Source organism: Haliotis asinina, chromosome 16 (assembly GCF_037392515.1).
Source record: "Haliotis asinina isolate JCU_RB_2024 chromosome 16, JCU_Hal_asi_v2, whole genome shotgun sequence".
NCBI lineage: Eukaryota > Metazoa > Mollusca > Gastropoda > Lepetellida > Haliotidae > Haliotis > Haliotis asinina.
The window spans coordinates 43965362-43988449 of NC_090295.1; the positions used below are offsets into that span (position 1 = coordinate 43965362).

Sequence of the window (23088 nt, forward strand, 5' to 3'; positions counted from 1 at the left end):
ACTCCATGAGAAACATAATATTGTTTCACAACGCATTACACTGCAGTGTGCTGACTGACAGTTCACCTCAGATAATTTATATAACTTTCGTTGAACACAAGCTCAAAACATTTTTAATGGGGAAACCTGGGCAAAAATTTAAAACATACGTGTAAGAAACTTATTTTCTGAAAATGCTTAAAAACATATTGACAATATGATACTTCTAAACAGTAAAAATGCAGATTTGGAAACAAAAAAAACCCCAATGCAATGATCACCGTCCGGTGCTTATGGTGTTAAATCCCATATCCGCACAGAACGCAATTTGAATGAAACAGCACCAGGTAGATAGGTAGGTTTACCAACACCAACACCAATGACACTTTACTGTAACCCTGTCACACCCGGAGTACGCTACTCATTACACCTCTGCTCTCATATGTAACAGACAACCCATAGCGGCCAGACGCGTCACAATGTAGAATCGCATAATTCACCAGTTAAAGCATATTCAGTGGCTAAAAGCTGCTGAAAAATTACCATGAATCATTACACTTGTACTAGTTAGTGAGTGAGTGAGTGAGTTTAGTTTTACACCGCACTCTGCAATATTCCACCTATATGGCGGCGGTCTGTAAATAATCGAGGCTGGACCAGACAATCCAGTGATCAACAACATGAGCATCGATCTGCGCAATTGGAAACCGATGACATGCGTCAACCAAGTCAGCGAGTCTGACCACCCGATCCCGTTAGTCGCCTCTTACGACAAGCATAGTCGCCTTTTATGGCAAGCATGGGTTGCTGAAGGCCTATTCTACCCGGTACTTTCACGGGTCTCCAGACCTCAGTTAAGAATACCAGTGAAGAAAATATTCTTTCTTCATACCTGCTTCGCAGGCATTTGCTAGTGCAGATTCCTGCTCCGGGACAGCAGATTCATAAGTGCAGACCAGCGCCTCTCTCTCTATCTCTGAATTATTCAAGAACTAACCATCTTTCAATCCACACTCAGGATTCAGGTAGACACCCTTTCCAGTGAGGACACTTCGGGGAAGTACTGTTAACAGTTGAATTCAGCTAAAGTCAATTCTGCTGAATTCTAGTACTCTACAATTACACAGATTAATAAATGCAGGACATGTACAGAGTCCATGAGATTCTGTATATTCAAGCTGTTGTACGTTCACCAGCATAGGGACTCTAAAGTAATCCGATTTACATCCCTCCCAAACAGGATATGGGACATTTCCCATTAAGTGCTGTCTTCCGAGATCTCAGTAGAGACCGTGAAGACTCTCCAACAAGGTTGGAGAAGGGATATGTCCTTGGCAGCAAGTCTGGATGTTCACACACTGGGCGCCAACAGATGTAGAGGTAACAATAGGAAACCTTGTTATTAGGACAACTTTGCGTGAGGCAAGTATGGCATTTTATATATCAGTATATTTGCGATGCTTTTCTGAATATTTTCCAACACATCAAAGACGAAAGGGCAGGGAATTCAGTAATATTCATGATTTTATTCCACTGCGAAATAGGTCATATTTGTCAGTCAGGATGCGTCTCTAGCCGTTTTCGGACTCTAGAGCACTGTACATCTACTATTTTCCATGATGCCCTCTACGTATTCTAGGGTCGTATCACAGATGGCCCTCAGAGTGAAGGGCAAAGTCGATAATAAAATGATCACCCAAAGTGATAATGTTTCGTGGAGCAACCCCGGGCATCCTTAGAAAATGTGTTCAATATGTGTGATCCAATGAAGGTATATACCTATCCACTATCTGTTTCTTTTAAGTTACATATAAGATGTTTCAAAACATGCTTCAGTGAGGTAATCTTGTGGCTGAAATGCTGACTCGTCACACAGAAGGCTTGAACTTATTTCACGACCTGGAAACAAATCGTGAAGCTCATTTCTGATTTCTTCAACAGTGTTTTACTGACATATTGCAAAACACGGTGTAAATAATACACATTAGATTACACGGAACATGTCTAACAGAACCACGCCGCTATGTAGCATTGCATATCACAAATCAGGAGTTTTTCTCTCTATTTTAGCAACAGCAGCATTTGCCCCTTGCTTTGATCCTTGTCTTACTCTGACTCACATGGCCCGTGAATATCCAGGTGAGAATTTGTCTTGTACACTGGGTATATTGAAATGACAGAAGAGAAGACAGCGACATTTATGTGTGAGGTAAGGTAAGATTATTTGCAGACCGCCGAATATAGCTGGAATATTACTGAGTGCCCGCCAAACTAAAGTCGATCACCCATTCTGACTCACAGAGTATATATGCAAATAATATACAATCCACGTGTGTTGTGTTACACACAGAATCGCAATTTTTTCAGATCGACATCTACACAATATCTGCAGAAGGATTCCAAATTCATTATTTTGCCTGCGCTTGCATCATAGCAGAATTAATCATGTCAGGTTAATTGTTCCAACGTACCAGCCTTTCAGTCAAAGTATTTTGCAATTTTACTCTTGTGTCCGAACAACTCATCTGACACAAATGGTCTCAGCGGAAACTATCTGCTGCCATATTAGAGAGAAAAGAATGTTTTCTCTTCTCGCCGACTCAAGCACCGCGCATTCACTTGAACGTTTGGCGGTCTTGCACCACTTCAGACACAAGCCACCGGTGTCCGTTCACCATGCTTGAGAAATCCCCGTTACATGAAGGTTCTTGCTAAGCTGTCGCCCTCGGTGTAAATGTGCAACTGCTTGATTCCAAAGCTGTTAAACACATCATACTTCCCACTCTGTCTGCCTGTGACCTTAACAGAAGCACTTGTGGAATCTACTTGCATCTACTAACTACTAAATACATACTGGGACACCAAGTCATATTGATAAACAAGATATATCTGTTTCTTGAGCTTAGGCAGTATATGTGCATCGATTTTTACAGTAAAGTGTTTGAGAGATAAACAGGATAGTGGATCAATTGCAATACCTATCCACATGAAAAAGTATATGTTAGATAGTGGTATGCTACATCGATACTGTGACTTCATTGTTGGAGAAACGACTGCCGTCACCACCATCATCACCTCCGTTCGGTCAACCAGGAATACCATTGCTGGAACTGTTGCAGTTACAAAACATGGCTGAGATTATTGGATATGGAAACATTAACGACAAAACCCTTCCCACATCCTCACGAAATCTCGACGATTGTCCACTTCTGACATTATCATGAATATGTATTTCTGTCAGCAGTATTAGACAAGGTCAGTCTGCACATGTCAAAAGTAAAATGTCAGAGGTCATATGAGTCTTTAGTCCCAGTGCAGTAATATATCAACACATTCGTTTAATTATCTCTACATTATCTTGACATTAGATGATCGATATTTATGACAATCATCTCAGACGCAGTTCATTATATAATGTTTCTTCCTTTCCATTCTGAAAAATTAAATCAACACACTAATACTTGTACATAGACTAGACCAGTTTTGTTGACTTTGGTCTCCTCCATTGTCTACAAATGTCTACATGCTTTTACTTCTACAGTGGTCGCAAACCCATTTGCAGAGTGTCTTGTAACGAAGGACGAATGACAGATTGTTGTTAGTGTAAGAAGTAATTTTCACATAATCTGAAACTGGTTAAACTGAATGACAGAGATATCTTATGATATCCTTCACAAGCTTAGAATCAAACAAATATAATGAAAATACTTGTTATCCCACGACTGTAAATTGTATCTGCCCACTGTGAAATAAATTGGAACAAAATTTGCCACACTCAAGGCAAACATTGCATTATATAGAGTCATCCCACTGCGCCAATGGAAGACACGTAGCTGGAACTCATTTAACTCAAGAACATATTGATCTGGAACTTCTCATCGACGACCAGGTAAGTATTGCGTAGAAGGCTGCAGGATTCTGTAACGCAGAACAGGGACTAGGTCTTTTTCTCACAATGACTTCCAGCTTTTGCGTATTTCTGCTCTTGGTCTGCTTATCGCTCCACATCATTAAAGGTGATATCAAAATTAGTTCTACGTTAGCTTTTCTAATTTATAGTCTTTCCTTTCTTTGTGGAGGACATTTTCTAGATTGGCCAGAATCATTTCAGCCCGTATAAATATGTTAAAGTTTGAAAGGTGATGTTCGTGTTTGGAAGCACGACAATTAAATTGGCACATATCTTGCAGATCTACATCGCCATCTGTGTTTAGCGTCTCTACACATAAAGTCACCTGGAGATTTTGTGTTCATCAACACCTCCCAGTATGGTGTCGACATCAGGTCGTGTACGACTCTTCCACTGCAGATCAAGGCCTGTGACCAAGCACATGTGTGGTTAGGGGACGGAACAGCCACCAACTCCTATGACATTGGTACATGGAAGAGGGCAGCGACCGGGTTAAGACAGTGTAGTGAATGTTACAGTACTCAGATATTCTTCCCAAATCCACGAGGGATACACTGTGATGAATTCAGGTAAGATCACTGAATGTCCAAACTGCACAGACTATCAACGCTGAAACGATTATGAATTTTGTCAGATATTCAGAGTAGGTTTTTTTTCCAATATGTTTAAATCCGATAATAATGAGTCCTAGCCTAGTCATAATGTTCAAGCTAAATGGTTTCCTTTTAGGTCGCCACTTACTCAATTTGAATATGATCAATATTTAGTGCCTTGCGCTGGATACATGTTTGACAGTGTCATGCGAACCTAAAATACCAAAGGAGGAAATGTTCAAGAAATACATTCGTTTTGTACATTGTACAGTTGCCAGAGAGTTAGTTTATCCATTCTACGTGTACACAATCTGTAATATGTGATTTCGTCACCACACAGTACCATTTTGGTATGGTATGCGCAGTGTCATGCCATGTAAGGAAACCTTTGAACTCGTATAGTTTTATGAATTTCAAAAAGGGAGGTTTCACAAAATCTATTGATAGTTGTTATTAGCTCATTTGCTTTAAAACTTATAGCTGTTTTTTTTTCTCTTATTCTTCAAAAAATACGACCGGTGGGATCGGTAAAAGAAGAAACAGAATTGGTCAGTGTATCAGTGTATCCTTACCTCTACTCCAGTATACTTAGCAATACGATATACTACAACATACCCTTCTCTCTTAGGTCTTCCACGTTCTGGTTATTAGAAAATTTTGCAACAACATAATATACTGATACTGACTGTATCAAGCTGCTCTACAGTTGTAATTTGAAGCATATAGTTGTCTGGGAGATCTAAAGCGCTGTGTCCAGTAATACCATGGTGTTGTGATAGATCCCTTATCAATCCCTGTAGTTAATTTACGATGTACATGAAAGGAGATGTAGTTCTAAGGAGAGAAAACTATTATAAGCACAGGAATAATCCTTTAGCTAATAAGCAATATAAGAAATGAAAGATACTGTAGTGTTAGTTGACCAATGGAGAATACTCGCCCCCGATTAAATGCAATATACATGGCGCAAAGCAAATATCCTTAAATAAAGTAGATTTTTCTATTTCTGAAGACGCCATGTCCATGTCTAAATCTTCATTAATAGGTCCTAGCTACAGATCAGATCGTTCATTTATATCACTAGAACTCTCTATGCAACCTAGAGAGAGAGGACCAATAACTCTCTTCTATAAGGCACACAATTCATAAATCTTCTTATTGGAATTATCAGCAATTCAATAAACGAATTCTGCATCTCAAATGAAAACAAAGATATAATGTACAGACAATTTTCCATAAACTATCCAGACAGTTTTCAAAACCATTTTGAGTTTTTATAAATGAAAATTAGAAAGATACTATTAATAATTTTTTATATTCTATCAAAACAACACAAGAACGGAAAAGGGTTAAAAATTGTTTGGAAAAATTGTAAACATCTTTTAACATCAGCCATCACAGTTTAAATGAACATGAATTGATAATTCTAACAGAGAAGAAATCTGAATTAGAAACTCTCTGAACACACAACGCACAAAAGTAAAGAAAAATGATACGAGGAAGGAAAGAAAAGCACAGCATACTTTCTTAAGAAAACCCTTTACAAACAAAAACATGTGTGAATTATTATTTGATGGCAATAGTGGGTGAATTTAGCTTTATGCAGGTACAGCAAGGCTATGTACATACATTCGGTTATGCTGAATGTTTCTACAGGTGTGTCCAGGCATGTGAAATGTAACATTCCACGAACAATAATGCATAATTTTACATTACAGGATAGATATACAAAAATAATAAAATAAAGACAAGAGTCCTAAAACATAATCTATCATATGAAATGCTACCTGTTACAATGCTACCCATACAGTGCATCAAGGCGTAGTACATAGGACGGTTCATAACCACTATTGTATGGGTTTAGCAAGGTACAGATGTATCATGGCATAGATATACTAACTACTGTATATACATTATATAAACAACTGCATGAAGGTCGTTAATTTACGGCATGGGGGATATATTCAGACCACTATCAATGACACATAATTATACTGAGCTCTTTTACAATATCATCAGGACCTGGGGGACCCAGCATACCATTTACCCCAAATAAAAAAAATAAAAGTTTTAAAAGGTAGGTGTATGGTATGGAAAATGTACCTGTATTGACATATTGTGATACATATTTCGAACGAATATGAATTCGGAATGTTACAAGGAAGATATGCCGTTCCACTGTGGATGCTGCCCAATCTTACAACACGAAAAGCAACAAACCTACGAGGCGATAATGTTATTAATGAATGCCTTCAAGCCCTAATGGATATGAAAAACAGGAAAGGTCATGACCGTTGAATTTTACAAATTGTTTTTGAAGACATGGGTGTCTTCTTATGGAAATGAATTAAATATTCTTTTGAAAATTTGAAAGTTTTTACCTCGCTTTCCTACAAACATAGTCAAAACAATCAAAATGCAGAGTTGAAGTTTAATTTGACAAACTGCTTTTGAAGACATACGTGTCTTCTTATGGAAATCAATAAAATGTTCTTTTGAAAATCTGAATGTTTTTACCTTGCCTTTTTCGAACATACTCAAACCCATCGATATGCAGAGTTGAAGTTTAATTTTACTAATTTGTTTTGAATGACATGGATGTCTTCTTAGGGAAATCGATCGAATACGCTTTTGAAAATTCGAACGTTTTTACCCCGCTTTTCTCGGTATGCAGAGGTGAAGCATTGAATTGTGAACGTTCACCTTGTATCTCACACAAGAGAAGTGGACACGTCTATTGTGTCGTAGTGACCGTGACCATTGTCGTCTTAATTCATTCGTTCCGTTCCCTATTACTAGTGACATGAAAAATGGGCGCTAATGGGGTTCAGAGTAAGTTAAAATGTTGTGTTGAGTTGGTTACTTTTGTCGGCCCCAAGCATTTATCATGAGAATGATAAACTACCCATTATCTTACAATGTTTCATATATACTGTCATTATATGTATAGTTATTATGAGCGAGACCCGTGAAGGTCCCGGGGTAGTACAGGCCTTCAGCAACCCATGCGTGCCATAAAAGGCGACTATGCTTGTCGTAAGAGGCGACGAATGGGATCGGGTGGTCAGGCTTGCTGACTTGGTTGACACATGTCATCGGTTTCCAATTGCGCAGATCGATGCTCATGTTGTTGATCACTGGATTGTCTGGTCCAGCCTCGATTAGTTACACGACCGCCGTCATATAGGTGGAATATTGCAGAGTGCGGTGTAAAACTAAACTCACTCACTATCATGAGTGCAGACAGTGTTCACTGAATTGAGAAATCACACAGCTCACAAACGCCGAGTAGAAGTATGATAAAAAATGTAGTGAAAGGAAAGAATGTAAGAGAGCAAATGAGAAATGAGATGAAATAAAAGCAAAAATAATTACCTGAAACTCACTCAGCTGCATCGCCAAGAGGGAGAATACACAAACGTAAGATAAATATACACTATTGACATATTTATTTAGGCTCAGTTCCTAATGTCACCATACTGCGATGTTGAACCCAGAAGCCTTTCAGCATGAACAAACAAAAAAGATAAAGAAAATAATTATAATAAAGTTCGTATTTATACATCATCTTTTTCAACATTTTTTTCTCAAAGGCACTGTCAAAACAGTGATTTTTCAAGATGTTTGAATTGTTCAAGGTCTTCGATGTTCTGAATATTTAGTTATTATACAGACACGGCCCTGCTTTAGAAAAACCTCTGCCACTGAAATTCTTTTTTTCTGGTCAGTGGATTGTCTTGCACTCACGAAGAATTGGATCTCAGTGCTCTTCTTGGGTTGTATAGTGAAATCAGGTCACTGATAGTGAGATCAAATAGGGACAACAGTCGCTGCTTCTTTTGCACTGAGGACCCAGAAATGCAAATTTTCTATGACTGCTGAAAAAATCAGAATCTGACAAGACAGGGTCGAATTAATCAGGAGGGAAAAAAACGACGTTAGTAATATTTAAGTCAGTTATCTTACTGGGAGAACCCAACGAAAGAACTCTGTAAATTCATTTGCACATTATTCTTAAACGGTATATTTATGCACGAAAAAACATATACATTAAGTTGCATTTCCCGGCTTAGATGTAAGATATCGAGCACATTTATAACATTGAAAAAAATATTAACGGCCATACCAATTAAACATTGATAAGCACTCTTACAACTTACTAAATCTAAACATGCAGCCACCGACGTACCCACCGCTTCCTTCTGTCCAAATTTCTTTCTCCCTTCCTTGCTATTTCTTTATCCCTTTCTCTTCTGTTTTCCTCTTCCTGTTTTCACACTCTTCTACTTTTAGGTATTATCCTGTTTTTACTTTAGTGTGTTATCTATGTGTGTGAAGCGAATGACACCAAAATTAAGAGAGAATGAGAGTAAGCCCCGCCGATCACCAGCAATGAGGGGTCATGTAGGGGCCATGTGCGTTAAACCGTAGTGGAAAACATCTCTGTAATAAATATTTGAAAACAAAAAAATGAATTAAAACACTTAAAAGTATTTAGATAAGTTTCTGCCTTGGCAGGTTAAAGATCGGTCAGTCGCCCAAAACAAGAACGCTCACACCAGCATCAAGCAGGGAAGGGCTATGTCATTAGCTGTATGAGCGGGATTACAGTTGAATGAGTATAGCTGAAATAAAAACAAATATGCTGGTTCTCCTACAATATCAAAAACGTATACATGATGTGCGATAATCTTTCACACTGTATTAATACTGAATTAACAAATTACATTACATTTCACTTTTTATACATTCATAGAGAGTGTTCAAATAGTTCAAAGTCGATCAAATAGTTTAAAGTTATTCCTTGGTCAAAGTTGCTTGAACTGCGAATGTCCGAGTTCAACATATAATAATTATGATAATCCTTTAGAGACTAAAAATATCGGCATCAGATTTGCACTGCAGTGATTCTACAAACAAGGATGGCTTTTCCAAACCTTCATAGCCATTAATAGATTACATAGTTGTTGGCCGAATCTGTCGAATATGTAGAAACATATTCAAGAGACATAAATTGTAATAATCCTGATGAAATGAAATAAATAGAGATTAATACACGAGCGTTTCCTATTGTTTTTACGAAACGAGTGTCAGAGACAAAATCCATATAATATCCAAATAATATGGATTTTTCTGACACAATCGCGAGTGTGTTAATTTCTTTATTATCCATTTGTATCTATTTTTTTTCTAATCAACAAAGTCTGCATAAAACGAAATCAGCTGTTGCCGTTTGACGTAAAGGTCAAGGTCGCGCAAGAATACAGTGATACGACACTATGGACGCAAACTCCCTGTGTAATGCTTCTAAGTAAAGAGCGCGATGCATTAACTAGCTATTCTTGCACGAAGACAAAAATACAAACACAGTTTGAATTGAAATTTAATCTTTATCAACTTAAGTAACTGTAAGACTGTAACCGTAACTGGAAACATTGTTAATGGGAAAGTTATTTGTCGTCAGAAGCGTCTCTGAGAGGAGAGCGAACAATATGGCGACGTTTTGTAAGGGGCTCGGTCTCACTCACTGCCACAAAAGACTTGCCAATATTGATGTGGAATGTCCCCCGTATATTGGACCTCCGAAGATAGTGTGAACAACTTCACTAGACAAGGCTTTGTCTTGGGGACTTACAGTACCTCTGCTACCTGCATGGTCCCTATCTGGATTTACACCATCCCCTCATCTGCTTGCGACTGTATGCAAGATTAGCCACAAATTAAAATGACACATATTCTACGACTGAAAAAGTGGAAGATTTCATCTGACTTCAAATGTTTTGGGACTTACGTACCCTCCCAGGAGGACAATAATTTTACCGTACTTCAACCCCCTTCGAGGATACAGCCACTAACAATCATAGTTCCTTATTCAACTTCCAATTATAAAATATTTATCTATTTGCAAATTATGTAACAAACCTAATTCTTTTAAAAACGCAATGATTAAATGATAACTAACATAACTAAAAAGATCCTTCATAGTTCTTGATTTAAAATAGTTATCCCTTGTGATGGAATATTCAACACAGTCGAGCAAAACATGCTTGACTGTGATTCTTTCATCACAAGGGATACAAAACGGAGGATCTTCACCTTTAAGCAAATATTCGTGAGTATACCACGTATGGCCAATGCGACATCGTCGCACAATGACCTCCTCAAATGTGGACTGACAACCCAAGTAAGTATAACCGATGTGGGGTTTTATTTCATGTAATTTATTGATACCAACTTGGGTGTCCTACTTCTTCTGCATCAGATCACTGATGTAAGTTCTAATGTTAGCTTTATAATCAGTGTAGGAAAGAAAGAACTGTCACAAATGTGTTCAGGGCTCCCTTGGCAGCAAAATCGGCCATTGTGTTCCCAGAAATGCCGACGTGGCTGGGTAACCAACAAAAGACGATGTCGAATTGGCCAGTAGCAAGATCATTATATAATTCAATAATTTCTGTTGAAAGTGTATCTTTTCAAGGAATATATTTAATAGCCTGAAGTCAATAAAGAGAGTCTGAATAGATTATATATTGTTTTCGGTTAGGGTGTATTTGAATATATTTAAGAGCCGTCAATATGGCGTTTGCCTCTGCAGTAAAAATAGAGCTGTTATCTGGTAATCTAGAACATACCGAACCATACGTCTCATTAACCTATTCAGACAATGACCTACGTTTCAGCCGATCCGACTTTTCTCGTGTGAAAGTGTAAATTGACACCTCAAACAATTCTAGTTAAACTGAATTCCAATTCCTTGTTTCATAAGAAAATGATATTTATATATGAATTGTAATTATAAACTTTAATGACACTATCTATACTTTATGTCGAGGTTGAGGCAGCAGACCTTAACTATGGAATCGCAGACTGCCCCTGTTTGATGAGGTCGAAAAATGAGTCACAATGCCTCTGGTTCACTGGTTAAACCTGTTATGTGCTTTTTGCGCTTATTCAGGGTAGTTCTGTAACGCACAATGAGGCTGATGTAATATCAGTTCCGTCAGAGACTGCCAAATGTTTCTAGCTGCAGAGCCTCTTTTTGAGATTTCCACGATTTTCAGGTTTCCGTTTATCGGAGCTCGCTTTACGACAGAGCACGCCGTACGACGTGTTTCCTGGGATTAGAAGGAGCTTAGTGTTGCATTATTCAAGTGCATAGACTTATATATATGCATCCAATTAATTGACATAGTATAAAAATTTTGAACTGGTTATCGCACTAAGATGCGCAATAGGACGGGAACCAAGTAAACAGGAAACGAGACTGTTCCTCTAATCAATGTTTTGACATGTATTGTTCTCCATCCAATGACAGTGGCACTAGCAACTACGCCACCGTCCTAGGATCCATCTGTAAGTATGGATTTATACTTGCTATATTTATGTTTTAATTGATTATATTCTTATTTATATTGTAATTCATTCGTTACTGAGTTTTTAAATGTAGTTAATGTTAGGTCAATCTGTGGCCTAACCAACTGCCAAGGAGGAGAGGAAAGACAAAGGGAAGGAGCTATATTTTCCAGCTCAATGCCGGAAGCGGCAATAAATGGCTTAAGTCTCAGCGGAACAAGAGAAGATTTCTTGTTGTTTAAGTCCCCATGAAGGGGTTGGAAGACACAGTTATAGGCAGGGTTAGATTTATTAGAGTAATGTATTGTAAATACAATTTTATGCGACGTTGTGTAAGAGATGATTCATCGGTCTCAACGTAGAGACTGTCAATAGATGAAGTTCTGAAAGATCCAAGACAGAGTCTTAAACCTTGGTGGTGGACGGGATCAAGAAGTTTAAGGTTGCATTTACAGGATTCACCATATGCGATGGAGCCATAATCTCCATAAGCTTTGAACGGACCAATGATCTGTAGAGATGAAAGAGGGTAGCTTGGTCCCCTCCCCATTTTGAGTTGGAAACAATTCTTATTAAATTCAGCGCCATCAAGAGTAGTATATCATGTCACCCTGGCGCCTTTTTCAAGATGGCGGCACTTCTGGTCACGTGACCAGTGACTTCCGGTCAAAGGCAGATAACTTGTGTTTCCGTTTCCTGTCAGGGGTGATAACTCGTGTTTCCGTTTCCGGTGTATGCGCGCGCATGACGTCATGGATGACATCGCATCCGGTGGAATCGCGCGAGATCTCGCGAGAGGAGACGTGTTTCAAGATGGCGGCGGCGGCAGACGGACGGGACAGGACAGGACGGGACGGGACGAGGGAGGGAAAGGAATGGAAGGGAAGAGGAGAGGAGAGGAGAGGGGAGTGGGGGAGAGGGAAGAGGACGACGGCAGCTAATAAGGCTGGTTCGAGTGTTAAAAGCCTGGACGTCGAGTTTTCCTTTGGGGAGTGTTTGGGATGGCCCTGAAAAGCGCCGTTGGTATTGTTTGGGGTTGGTTTATGACTGTGGTCCTCTGCTGTTGTTGTTGGAGACATCATGGTCCATGGGTTCAACAAACTCCAAGATGCGTTGCATGAGAGTGTTCATGGTGTCCATGAATGAGGATGATCTTGTCATGGTGACGAGTCAGTAGATGATTGTCTTCCTGTTTACTCACTTTCCTCGGTGGTTCACTCGAGTGGTTGGTGGGAGCGAACATTTCGAGGTCTTTTTAGGGCAGTTCATGCTCTTGAGCTCTTCATTGCCACAGTGACAGAAGGGATGTGGACAGTCGTAACTGCGATGACCTACGTTTTTACCACAGTTGTAACACGTGTCGTTATCGTGCTTGTTGGTACTGCCGTTGTTGGTATTGTTTGGGCATATGTAATGACGATGCCCTTGAACACCACACTCGGTACAGGCCACCTTGAGACAGTCCAGATAACTGTGATCATCTGTTTCGCACAGGTGGCAACGAAAGGATACAGAGCAGGCTGTGGTGGCAGGAGACGTCTGCATGCTTCAAGCTTGAGTCAGCAACTTATGAGGAAAGCTGGAAAACCTCGAGTTTATATAGAGTCGATGACGTCACACTGGCGCGAATCGACAATCGGCGTCAGTGGCCTCGTGTGACGCGACGTCACAGGGATGTGTGACGTCATGGGCCTTCCCCTTGGAAACAAAATTACTTCACGAACTCGTGGTGCACTCCACGAACTCATGGTTGGCTGACACTGGCCGACACTGACCGACACTGCCCAGCACTGGCTGACACTGTTCAGCCTACGGTGACGTCATAGAGTGACGTGTATCTAAAGCCGGCTACACGGCTCTTGTCAGTTCTCATCATGCCGTCAACAGCAATGAACTTAAAGCAGAAGAACTGGAAGAGGAGCCTGTCCCCTACCAATTGGAATCGGCACCCAATAGAATGCTCAAGAAGTTCTGGACAGCGACTCATTGGTTCAAGCTCCAGTTCCATGCAGCTTGGCTACCGCATCTCCAACCTGAAGCTTTACCCGTCGTTGTCCGAGAACAGTTCAACGCCGTTTTGTTAGAGCTGAGAGACCGCGTGTACGGGCATGATGGTGATCGGATCGGGTTGATTTTAGAACACCCCACCCTGGATTCCAACATTCGAAACCAGTTACGTCGCATGGACGAGCTCTAGGGAGAGAACATTTTGGCTCAAGTAGAAAAAGTTCAACAAAGCAGCCATGAGTTGAACATCGATGACAACATGGACATTTTCTTGCTCCACGTTGATGATCCTGAACGCATGGGCGAGTGATACGGGCGACCCAGATATATTGTTGGCTTAAACACTTTCCTAGAAAAGAAACAATGCATCGTTCAAATCAAGAACGAAAATGATCCACTCTGTTTTGCTTGTGCCCTCGTGGTGGCCAGCCACCATGTCCACCAACCAGATCCCGTGACGGAGGAATGGACCAAGGAATGGAAGTACCTATGCGACGACCATCGTAAACCAGCTCAACTGAAAGCAGCCAAGGCCTTATTTCGCCAACTGAATATCCCCGAAGGTCCATGTACAGCGCATACCACGTGGAAGCAGTTTAGTCAACGTTTGGCGCCTTATTATCAAGTCAAAATCTACTCCCAAGATGTCATGAATCGTCTCCTGTACAAGAGCGAGGTGCCTCAACCGACCAAGATCCTGCACTTGTATTACCACCACAAACATTATGATGTCATCATGTCCATGACGGCTTTCACAGGTCGTCCCTACTACTGTGAAACCTGTGACCAAGGATCATCGCTGCACCCGTAAATTTCGTTGTCCATGGTGTCAGTGTCCTGGATTCTGTGGTGACGTGGATAACAAAGGGCTCTCTTGCCTTCAATGTGGAGTATGGTTTCGCAACCAATACTGCTTTCAACGTCATCAAACAGCCTCTGCCAAGCATCCCAGCACTTGCTCTACCATTCACACTTGTCACCACTGCTATGCCAAAGTGAACGTGAGAAAAATCCAGGGGATGGCCCATCACAAGTGCAGCACGAATTGCGATTGCAAGATCTGTAAAGAGCCCTTGGAATCAAACCACCAGTGCTACATGCGAAGACGAAGAAGAAGATGGTGAAAACAACGATGAAGACAAAGAACGGCAACAGCGCCAGTTTATCTTTTATGACTTTGAATGTACTCAAGATCAAGGTACACATGTTCCCAACTTGTGTGTTGTACATCTGGGATGTAGCAAATGTATTTCCAAGGCCTCAAGTGAACTTTGTGAAAAGTGTCCATGGTGCAAAGAAGGAGAAGGACCTAGCCACATAAAAGTGTTTCGTGGGGCGACAACCTTGAAGGACATGGGCGACTGGCTGCTCAGTCTAGCGGAAAAGAAAACCACAAAGAAACGGAAGGCACCAAACCGCCAACCCTCGAAACGCTCCAAACCACCATCCCCAGATGATGTTGAACAAGAAGAAGACGATGACGAAGAAGAAGAAGAAAAGGAAGACCTTGCCATTGACGATGATGATGTCATAGTCACTGCTCACAACTACTGTGAGTATGATGGACACCTGCTCCAGCAATACTTTCATCGCCATCTTGTGAAAGCACCCCAGATCACCGAATGGGGGAATCTGATCTTTCAAATGAACGTGGAGTGCCTCGTCTTCAAGGATTCCCTCAACTATCTCACCATGGCTCTAAAACAGTTTCCAAAAACGTTTGGATTGATGGAACTCAAGAAAGGGTACTTCCCTCACTTTTTCAACACTGAAGCTCATCAAGGCTATGTGGGTCCTTATCCTCCCGTGTCCACTTACGATCCTAACAGCATGTTTTATGCTGAACGCAAAGCTTTCTTAGCCTGGTACGATGAACGCATGGTTGAAGGAGCTGTCTTTGATTTGGATGAAGAATTGTTGACTTACTGCCACAGTGACGTCGACATTTTCCGTCGAGGCTGCGCTGTCGTCTGCCACATGTTCATCCAACAGAATGACGTGGACCCTTTCTACGAAACAATGACTTTACCCAAGGCTTGCATGCTCACCTTCCAAAAACTGTTTTTGGAGCCCCAGACCATCGCCAACATACCGCCTCAAGGCTATCGTCCACAGCGTCGGTACTCTGTTCAGTGTCTCCACTGGCTCAACTGGATCATGCATCAACGTCCTTACCTCCACATTCAACATGCTCGTAACAGTGGCGAGGTCGACTTCAGCTGTGCTGATGGCAGTCGCTACACGGTGGACGGCTACGACGCTAACACACGCACCATGTACGAATATTTGGGCTGTTTCTGGCATGAATGTACTGGCTGTTACAAGACAGGGCGATGTGAACCTCACAGTACCTTGGGCACAGCACCCTGGGAGCGATTCCATAATACGATGTACCAACTGGCTGTGTTACGACAACATCCCGACATCGATCATGTGGTGACCCAGTGGGAATGTGATTCTTAGAAAGAACAGAAAGACAACGAAGATCTGAGAACATTCCTGACCACTCTGCAAGGCCCTCATGAGTACATGCCTGACCCGTTGGATCCCAGGAATGCTTTCTTTGGAGGATGCACCTACGCTACCAAGTTGTACTACAAAGCCAAGGAAGAGGAAGAAATCAAATATGTGGATGTGTGTTCGCTGTACCCTTACATCTGCAAGTATAGTACTTACACCATTGGACATCCCAAGATCAAGGATCACCCTCCCCTGTCTGACTTGCTACTCTAGCTACATAGTCTCATCCAGTGCCGGGTATTGCCACACACCGACCTCTACCATCCTGTTCTTCCTTACTGCATCCAAGGCAAGTTGTTATTTCCTCTGTGTCGTACTTGTGCTGAACAAGAGTTTGCTGGTTCCTGTCCCCACGGTGATGAAGACCGAGAATGGGTGGGTACCTACATCAGCAAGGAGCTTCAGTATGCCTTCAAGACTGTGGTTATCAAGTGCTTCATACCTTTGAGGCTTGGCACTTTGACAGTCTTACCACCTACGACCCTGACACACAAGAGGGAGGATTGTTTGCCAAGTATGTGAACAATTTCTTCAAGATCAAGCAAGAGGCCAGCGGATACCCAGAAGGCTGTACAGTCCCAGACGCCTAAATCAGAGAGATTCAGCGAAAAGAGGGATGGATCACACTCACATCTGCAAAAACCCAGGGCTGCGGGCCTTAGCTAAAGCTTGCCTGAAAAACCACTGGGGTAAGTTTGATCAACGTGTCGGGTTTGACAAGGCAGAGTACATCAGTTCCTCAGAGAGGTACTTTGCCCTTCTCCGAGACGAACGGTGCCTAGTGAACGACATCCACGTTGTCAATGAGGACTTTATACGCGTCACCTACGAACCTCAACCAGAATTTCACAACCCACATCCTGCTCACAATGTGGTCATTGCTGTCTGGGTGACAGCACAAGCCCGTCTCCAGCTCTACTCCTATCTGAAACCATTGGATCGATGCGTCCTCTATTTTGATACTGACATCATCATCTACATTCATCGTCCCATTTGTTACAACCCTCCACTCAGAGACACCATTCAAGAGCTCACCGACAAGCTGGGAGGAGGCAACAGTATTCAGATCTTTGTCTCAGGAGGACCCAAGGACTACGGGTACAAGCTACGCCAACCACAACCAGATGGTACCATGGCTCTCAGCAACGTTCGAGGATTTACTCTCAATCACACAGCGAGCCAGTACGTTCACTTTGACAGCATGAAGAAGCTTGTGTGTCAACGGGATCAAGTCACCATCACAGTACCATATCAACAACACCTTGTTGTCCAAGGACACCAGCAAAGTGTACCGCATGGTGTACACCAAGTGACGAGTACAGTAGAACTCGGATGGAATGCCCGTGGAAACACTGGCTTACGGGTACAAAGAGTAACTGTTGTTACTGATCATTCATGGACAAGAAACTGATGATACTGTATATATTGTTTGTTTATCAAGAATAATAAAACACAATGTTATGTATGGATATTCATGTGTGTAGTGCCGTTTGTCTTCAGGGTTAGACCTGGTGGAGTCCATGGTCACCCTTTTATTATCTTGTTAGGCACAGACCTGGTGGAGTCCATGGTCACACATCCCCTAGCACATCATTGGCCAAACCCTGTTACGTGTCATGAAGTCACGAGTCATGAAGTCACGTGTCATAAAGACCTCCCCAACTCAATGTCCCCATTCAGACTTCAGTCGTCAGAGAGAGAACACACACCTCTTGGTTTAGGTCTGTTGCACCCCAAGCAAAAGGATGCAGCCCGTTCACTGTGAAAGACTCAGGACAAATCGCTCCAGTCTCGTAGAAGCCATCAACGATGTTGGAGCCGTGGTCAACAAATTGGTGGAGTTTAAAATCCTTACCATGTTCATGGAGGTTGACATTATGGAGGTAGCACAAACCTCCTTCGATCGGGTCAGAGCTTTATTAGATGTTCTGTCCCGACGAGGACCCCAAGCTTACACCCTCTCTTGCAAAGCTTTGAAGGAATGTGACGAGACAGAAGCCATGACACTGTTGAGAGTAGAGACTCCTGGAGAGACTCCATCAAGTTACAGACAACTGACTCTGCAGGATGCTTGGGATCATCATAGAAGACTGACATTATGGAGTCACGGACTGACAGAGACGACCGAGTGACGTCATCCAAGGTCATGACGTCATCGCATGTGTATATATAAAGAAGAGTTTCTTTGAAAATTGTCATTCATTATCATCATCAAGAAAATGATGAAGAAACAGATGAATACTGATGTGCTGTGGAACAACTCTCAGCAAACTGCTGATGTTAGCCCCGATAAGTCTCAAGTCTCCTCTCCTGCTAGCCCTAACACCCCACGATGAGTTGCCTCAAGACTTGTATGACCACTACTGACGCAAAGCAAACAGCAGCTCTAGGGGGCACTTCCGACACGCCTGCTCATTCAGAAGAGATGATGATGATGACGGATCCCATGATGACATCCGTGATGACTTCAGAGATGACTCCAGAGATGCCTCCCGAGGACTATTCGGACATTCCCATGTTTAACGATGAAAATCATTTTCATCCCGGGCAAATGGACTTTCTACGTTGTTCGACTTGTAATCCCCACGACTATTTGAACTGGTGGTGATCTGTTGTTGTTGTTGTTCACAGGAGATCTGTTGTTGTTGGACAATACCAAAGATGAAGAGGTAGAAGTTTTGTGATGGTTTACCAAGAAAAGTCATCGTCACAACACATCCGTGCTGTACTTGATACAAAACCTTATGCCTCATCACCCCATCATCGCACCATTAGTTTAAATGTCTACTACCTGGTGCTGTTTAAAAATCCAAGGGACGCCTCTCAAATGGATCACTTGGCTTGACAAATCTTTCCAGGACATTCCTTCGAGAGGTTTATGAGGATGCCACTTTGGCTCCTTATTCCTATCTGTTTCTTGGCCACGGCCAAAGAGCATCGTGTACATACCCATCTGTTTCTCATCACCACCACCCTTTACGTTCCCAAGTGGTAAATAGAGGTGACCATCTGCTTTTATCCTCAGTCGACCCTGACCTGCCATGGGAGACAGACGAAAACAGGCCCAGCCCCGCAAACGTGTTGTTGCCACAGGCCTGTATAAACCCATCCGTAAAACTCTCCTGACCACCATGGGATGTGATCCCACCGAACGTCATCGATCAGGTGTACAAGGGTTGTACGAAAGTCTCAGCACTCCTCCTGCTTCCTCCTCCTCCTCTGCCAAACCAAGAGCTTCCTTAAAAGAGTTGTACCCCACAGCTCCCACCATGGTGGCAAACACGTTTGTCCCTGTCTAAACGCATCGTGCTTCACCTGCCACCACCTTGTCTCCTCCTTCTTCTTCTTCTTTTGATGTCGCATCTACCCCTTCTTTCTCGTCGTCTTCTGCCATGATTCAACCCTTTCAACCCTTGACGTCTCCTGCCATGATTCAACCTCGTGCTCCTAGCTCCAAACCTCCACGCACAAACCGTCATGCAGAAGAGTCAAACCCATCCGCCTTGTGAAACGCTTGCCTTTGGCAAAGAGTGTGGCTATCAAAGGACGTCACCGGCTGTTGCAATGGTTTGCCATTGCCGTGAGAAATATGCGAGCAGGGCGTGTTCGTTTGAAAACTCAACACAAGACCTGGCCCCGAGGTTATAAAACTTTCCTGAGTACGATCTCGTGCTCAAATCCGGTTTCGTGCTCAACTCAGAACTCAGACTCAGTAAATGGAGGTTATAAATAAATCTGAGTACGTGTTCGTGCTCAACTTGAGCATGAAACCCTTATGATCTCAAGTATGCTAAGGACCGTGCTCAACGCTGAGTTCGATGTCAACAATGGCAGCTCACCTGCGTCAGATTCGGCAGGCTCGGCGGAGATCGCGAGTACCGAGAGTTTTTCGAGATCGTTCGAATCCGCTCGAAGATATGGGAGAGGACGAGGTCTTCGACAGATATCGTTTTAGGCCGAGAACGATCATTTATTTGCTCGGTGTACTGAATTTACCCAGGCACACAGCACGGAACTGTTCACTGCCACCACTTTTGCAGCTACTCATCTGTCTCCGCTTTTTGGCGACTGGAGCTATGCATCTGTTGGTTGGGGATAGCCTCAACATTTCCAGATCAACTGCCGGCAGATGCATACGGGCAGTATCATTAAAAATAGCACAGCTTTCCAGAAATTTCATCAAGTTTCCAGTTGGAAGGGATGCCGTTCGTGCAAAGGAGGCATTCCGCAACATTGCAGGTACGTACATTGGGATTTCCCCAATATAAAAATACCTAGATGATTTCATTGGTGCAGTACGCGTCAGTGCCATTTCTATTGGCCAGTGTATTGGTTGAGGGGTCGAGGACGTGTCACACATCGAAACATAAACGTACGTGAAATTTATGTTAGCGATAAGTGTTACCTTAGCAGAGGGCTTTGGTTGTCAATGAAAACCATTTTATCACGTGAAAATGAAATATGCTATCTGTGTGAGACCATGCCATTGTTTTGTACTTGCAGGTTTTCCAAATGTTGTCGGGTGCATCGACGGGACTTTCGTAAGAATACAGCGGCCTACTGCTAACGAGGGAAACTTCGTGAACCGGAGAGGTTACCATTCTCTAAATGTTCAGGTAACTATCGATATGAACAAATACAATCCGTTAATGTTTAGTTCGAAGATGGTGTAGGTGTCACATGTGTTTTTGTTTTGTCATTGTATTAAGGGTTAATTTTGTTTGTTGCTGTTGTGTTGTTGTTTTTTTAAATTCTGTCTTCTCTTCTACAGATGTGCTGCGATGCAAATTTTAAGATCACCAGTTGTAATGCCAGCTGGCCCGGGTCAGTACACGATAGCCGCATCTTCCGGACATCAACACTGTGCCGTATGTTTGAAAATGGTATCATATTTTTCACAAACGTTACCTAGCGTGAAACCCATAAATATTTTAGGTTGCCAAAATATCAAGATTAATGGTACTGTTATTTTTGTGTTAAATTGTAGAATAATTGCAGTAATGTGTTAATTTATTGCTTGTAATGGGTATTCTATCATAAACATTGTCTTCAAGTGAAATGAAGATGAATGTATCATTCCAGCACCAAGCATAATATTAATATTGCAATCATTTCTTGCTGAAATAAATATCACAAGTCATACACCTACAAATTTAATTAATACACTATGCTGTCATCTTATATAAGTTTTCATTTGTTTGTTTAAGGACAGTACACTGGCTTTCTACTGGGGGACTCAGGCTACCCATGTCGTTGGTTCCTCCTGACACCTTTGCTTAACCCAACCACTCGAGCAGAGGAGAGATACAACGGCTCTTTGTGCAGGACAAGGGTGCTTATTGAGCAGACATTTGGCATTCTGAAACGGCGATTTCAGTGCCTGCATGATGAGCTTAGAGCCACACCAAGGAATGCTGTGCAATATGTTATAGCATGTGTTGTGTTACACAATCTTGGGATTGAAAGGGGAGATATAATTAATAATGAAGACAATCCTGTACCTCCAACACCAAATGTTAATGATAATTATGTACCATTGAATACAGGTCAAAATGATGGTAGTGACGTGAGACATCACATTATTCGGACATTTTTCAGTCATTAATCATAAGTACCATTAGTTTATACCAATTACACTCATAGCAGTAATACACTGCATTAATGATTGTCACCCTGAAAAACATGGATAAAACTGACATTGTATAACAATATTCCTTTGACAGAGATTTATTTCAGACCACTGGCTCAGACTAAGATAGTATTTTTTTTAATCACTGAAATTTCCTCAGATACTGAGAGGCAATGTACATAACATTATTACTTGTTGCTGATTTCAAATGCACAAAGTATTATCCACATTGACAATCATTCTGTGTAGAATTTCTGATGGTAAGTTTTTCCACTGAACTGTACCTATGAAATATAAGCATTTTAGGATATTCATCCTCAATATCAAATTCTGCTGATGTCATGATACAGAAGTTTCATGAATCAAGATGTATCACAATACCCATGTGAAGGTTTGATATGTATCACGATATCATTTTTCGCTGCATTATTCTATAAATGTTGTTAAAATTTCAATGTTACTATTTCATATTTTATAATTGTCCATGAACATATGGACATGTTTGATTATCAAAGACTGCACAGTTGTAATCATCCATCTTTGTGCATCATAATGATCAGTTGAAACATTAAAAAACATTTTACAACTGCAAAATGTGAATGATACATAAATATATTCAAATCAGTAGTTTGAACACTAAATATCGATACAGTTTTCATTGTATCAACAATTGTATCTTATTAGAAAAAGTGTTGATGCATCGGTGTAAGTGGCAACCCTGTGAAATTCCTAATTCATTTTACAAAATCTTATTAAATGCACAAAATGGACAATATGTCATAACACTGGAAAGGTAGTCTTTAGTGATATGTATGAAAAAGTCAGCAACAATACTGAAAAATTGTAGTGATATATACAGGCATAAGTGGGATTCCTACACAATCCCCTATCCCCACACAACCAGTACGTACATGTGCATAACCCAGACTTGTTAGTTAACATAGGAACAATACAATTAAGAATACTAGATAAATCACAAGAAGACATACCGTCAAATCCGTTTCATTGTCATACATGGACCCAAGTGCTTCATTTGCCAGTCTACTCATACAAAGCAGTGACTTACACAGTTCAGCCAGTGTTTACCATTACTGAAA

The 23088-nt window shown here is 41.5% G+C and overlaps 2 protein-coding genes across 2 annotated transcripts in view; both read left to right on the forward strand.

Annotated features, from left to right (window-relative positions):
* Positions 1–3934: 3934 nt before the first annotated feature.
* Positions 3935–23088, forward strand: part of LOC137268394 (uncharacterized) — a 31264-nt gene continuing 12110 nt past the window's right edge. The window contains exons 1-2 of the mRNA XM_067802963.1: positions 3935–3995; positions 4194–4458. Coding sequence (XP_067659064.1) covers positions 3935–3995; positions 4194–4458 — 326 coding nt within the window. The remainder of the gene's footprint in view (positions 3996–4193; positions 4459–23088) is intronic.
* LOC137268730 (putative nuclease HARBI1) lies at positions 20120–21967 on the forward strand. Its single transcript, XM_067803317.1, has 4 exons — positions 20120–20601; positions 20866–20978; positions 21134–21245; positions 21570–21967. The coding sequence occupies exons 1-4, from the start codon at positions 20181–20183 to the stop codon at positions 21965–21967; spliced, it is 1044 nt and encodes a 347-aa protein (XP_067659418.1). The 5' UTR covers positions 20120–20180.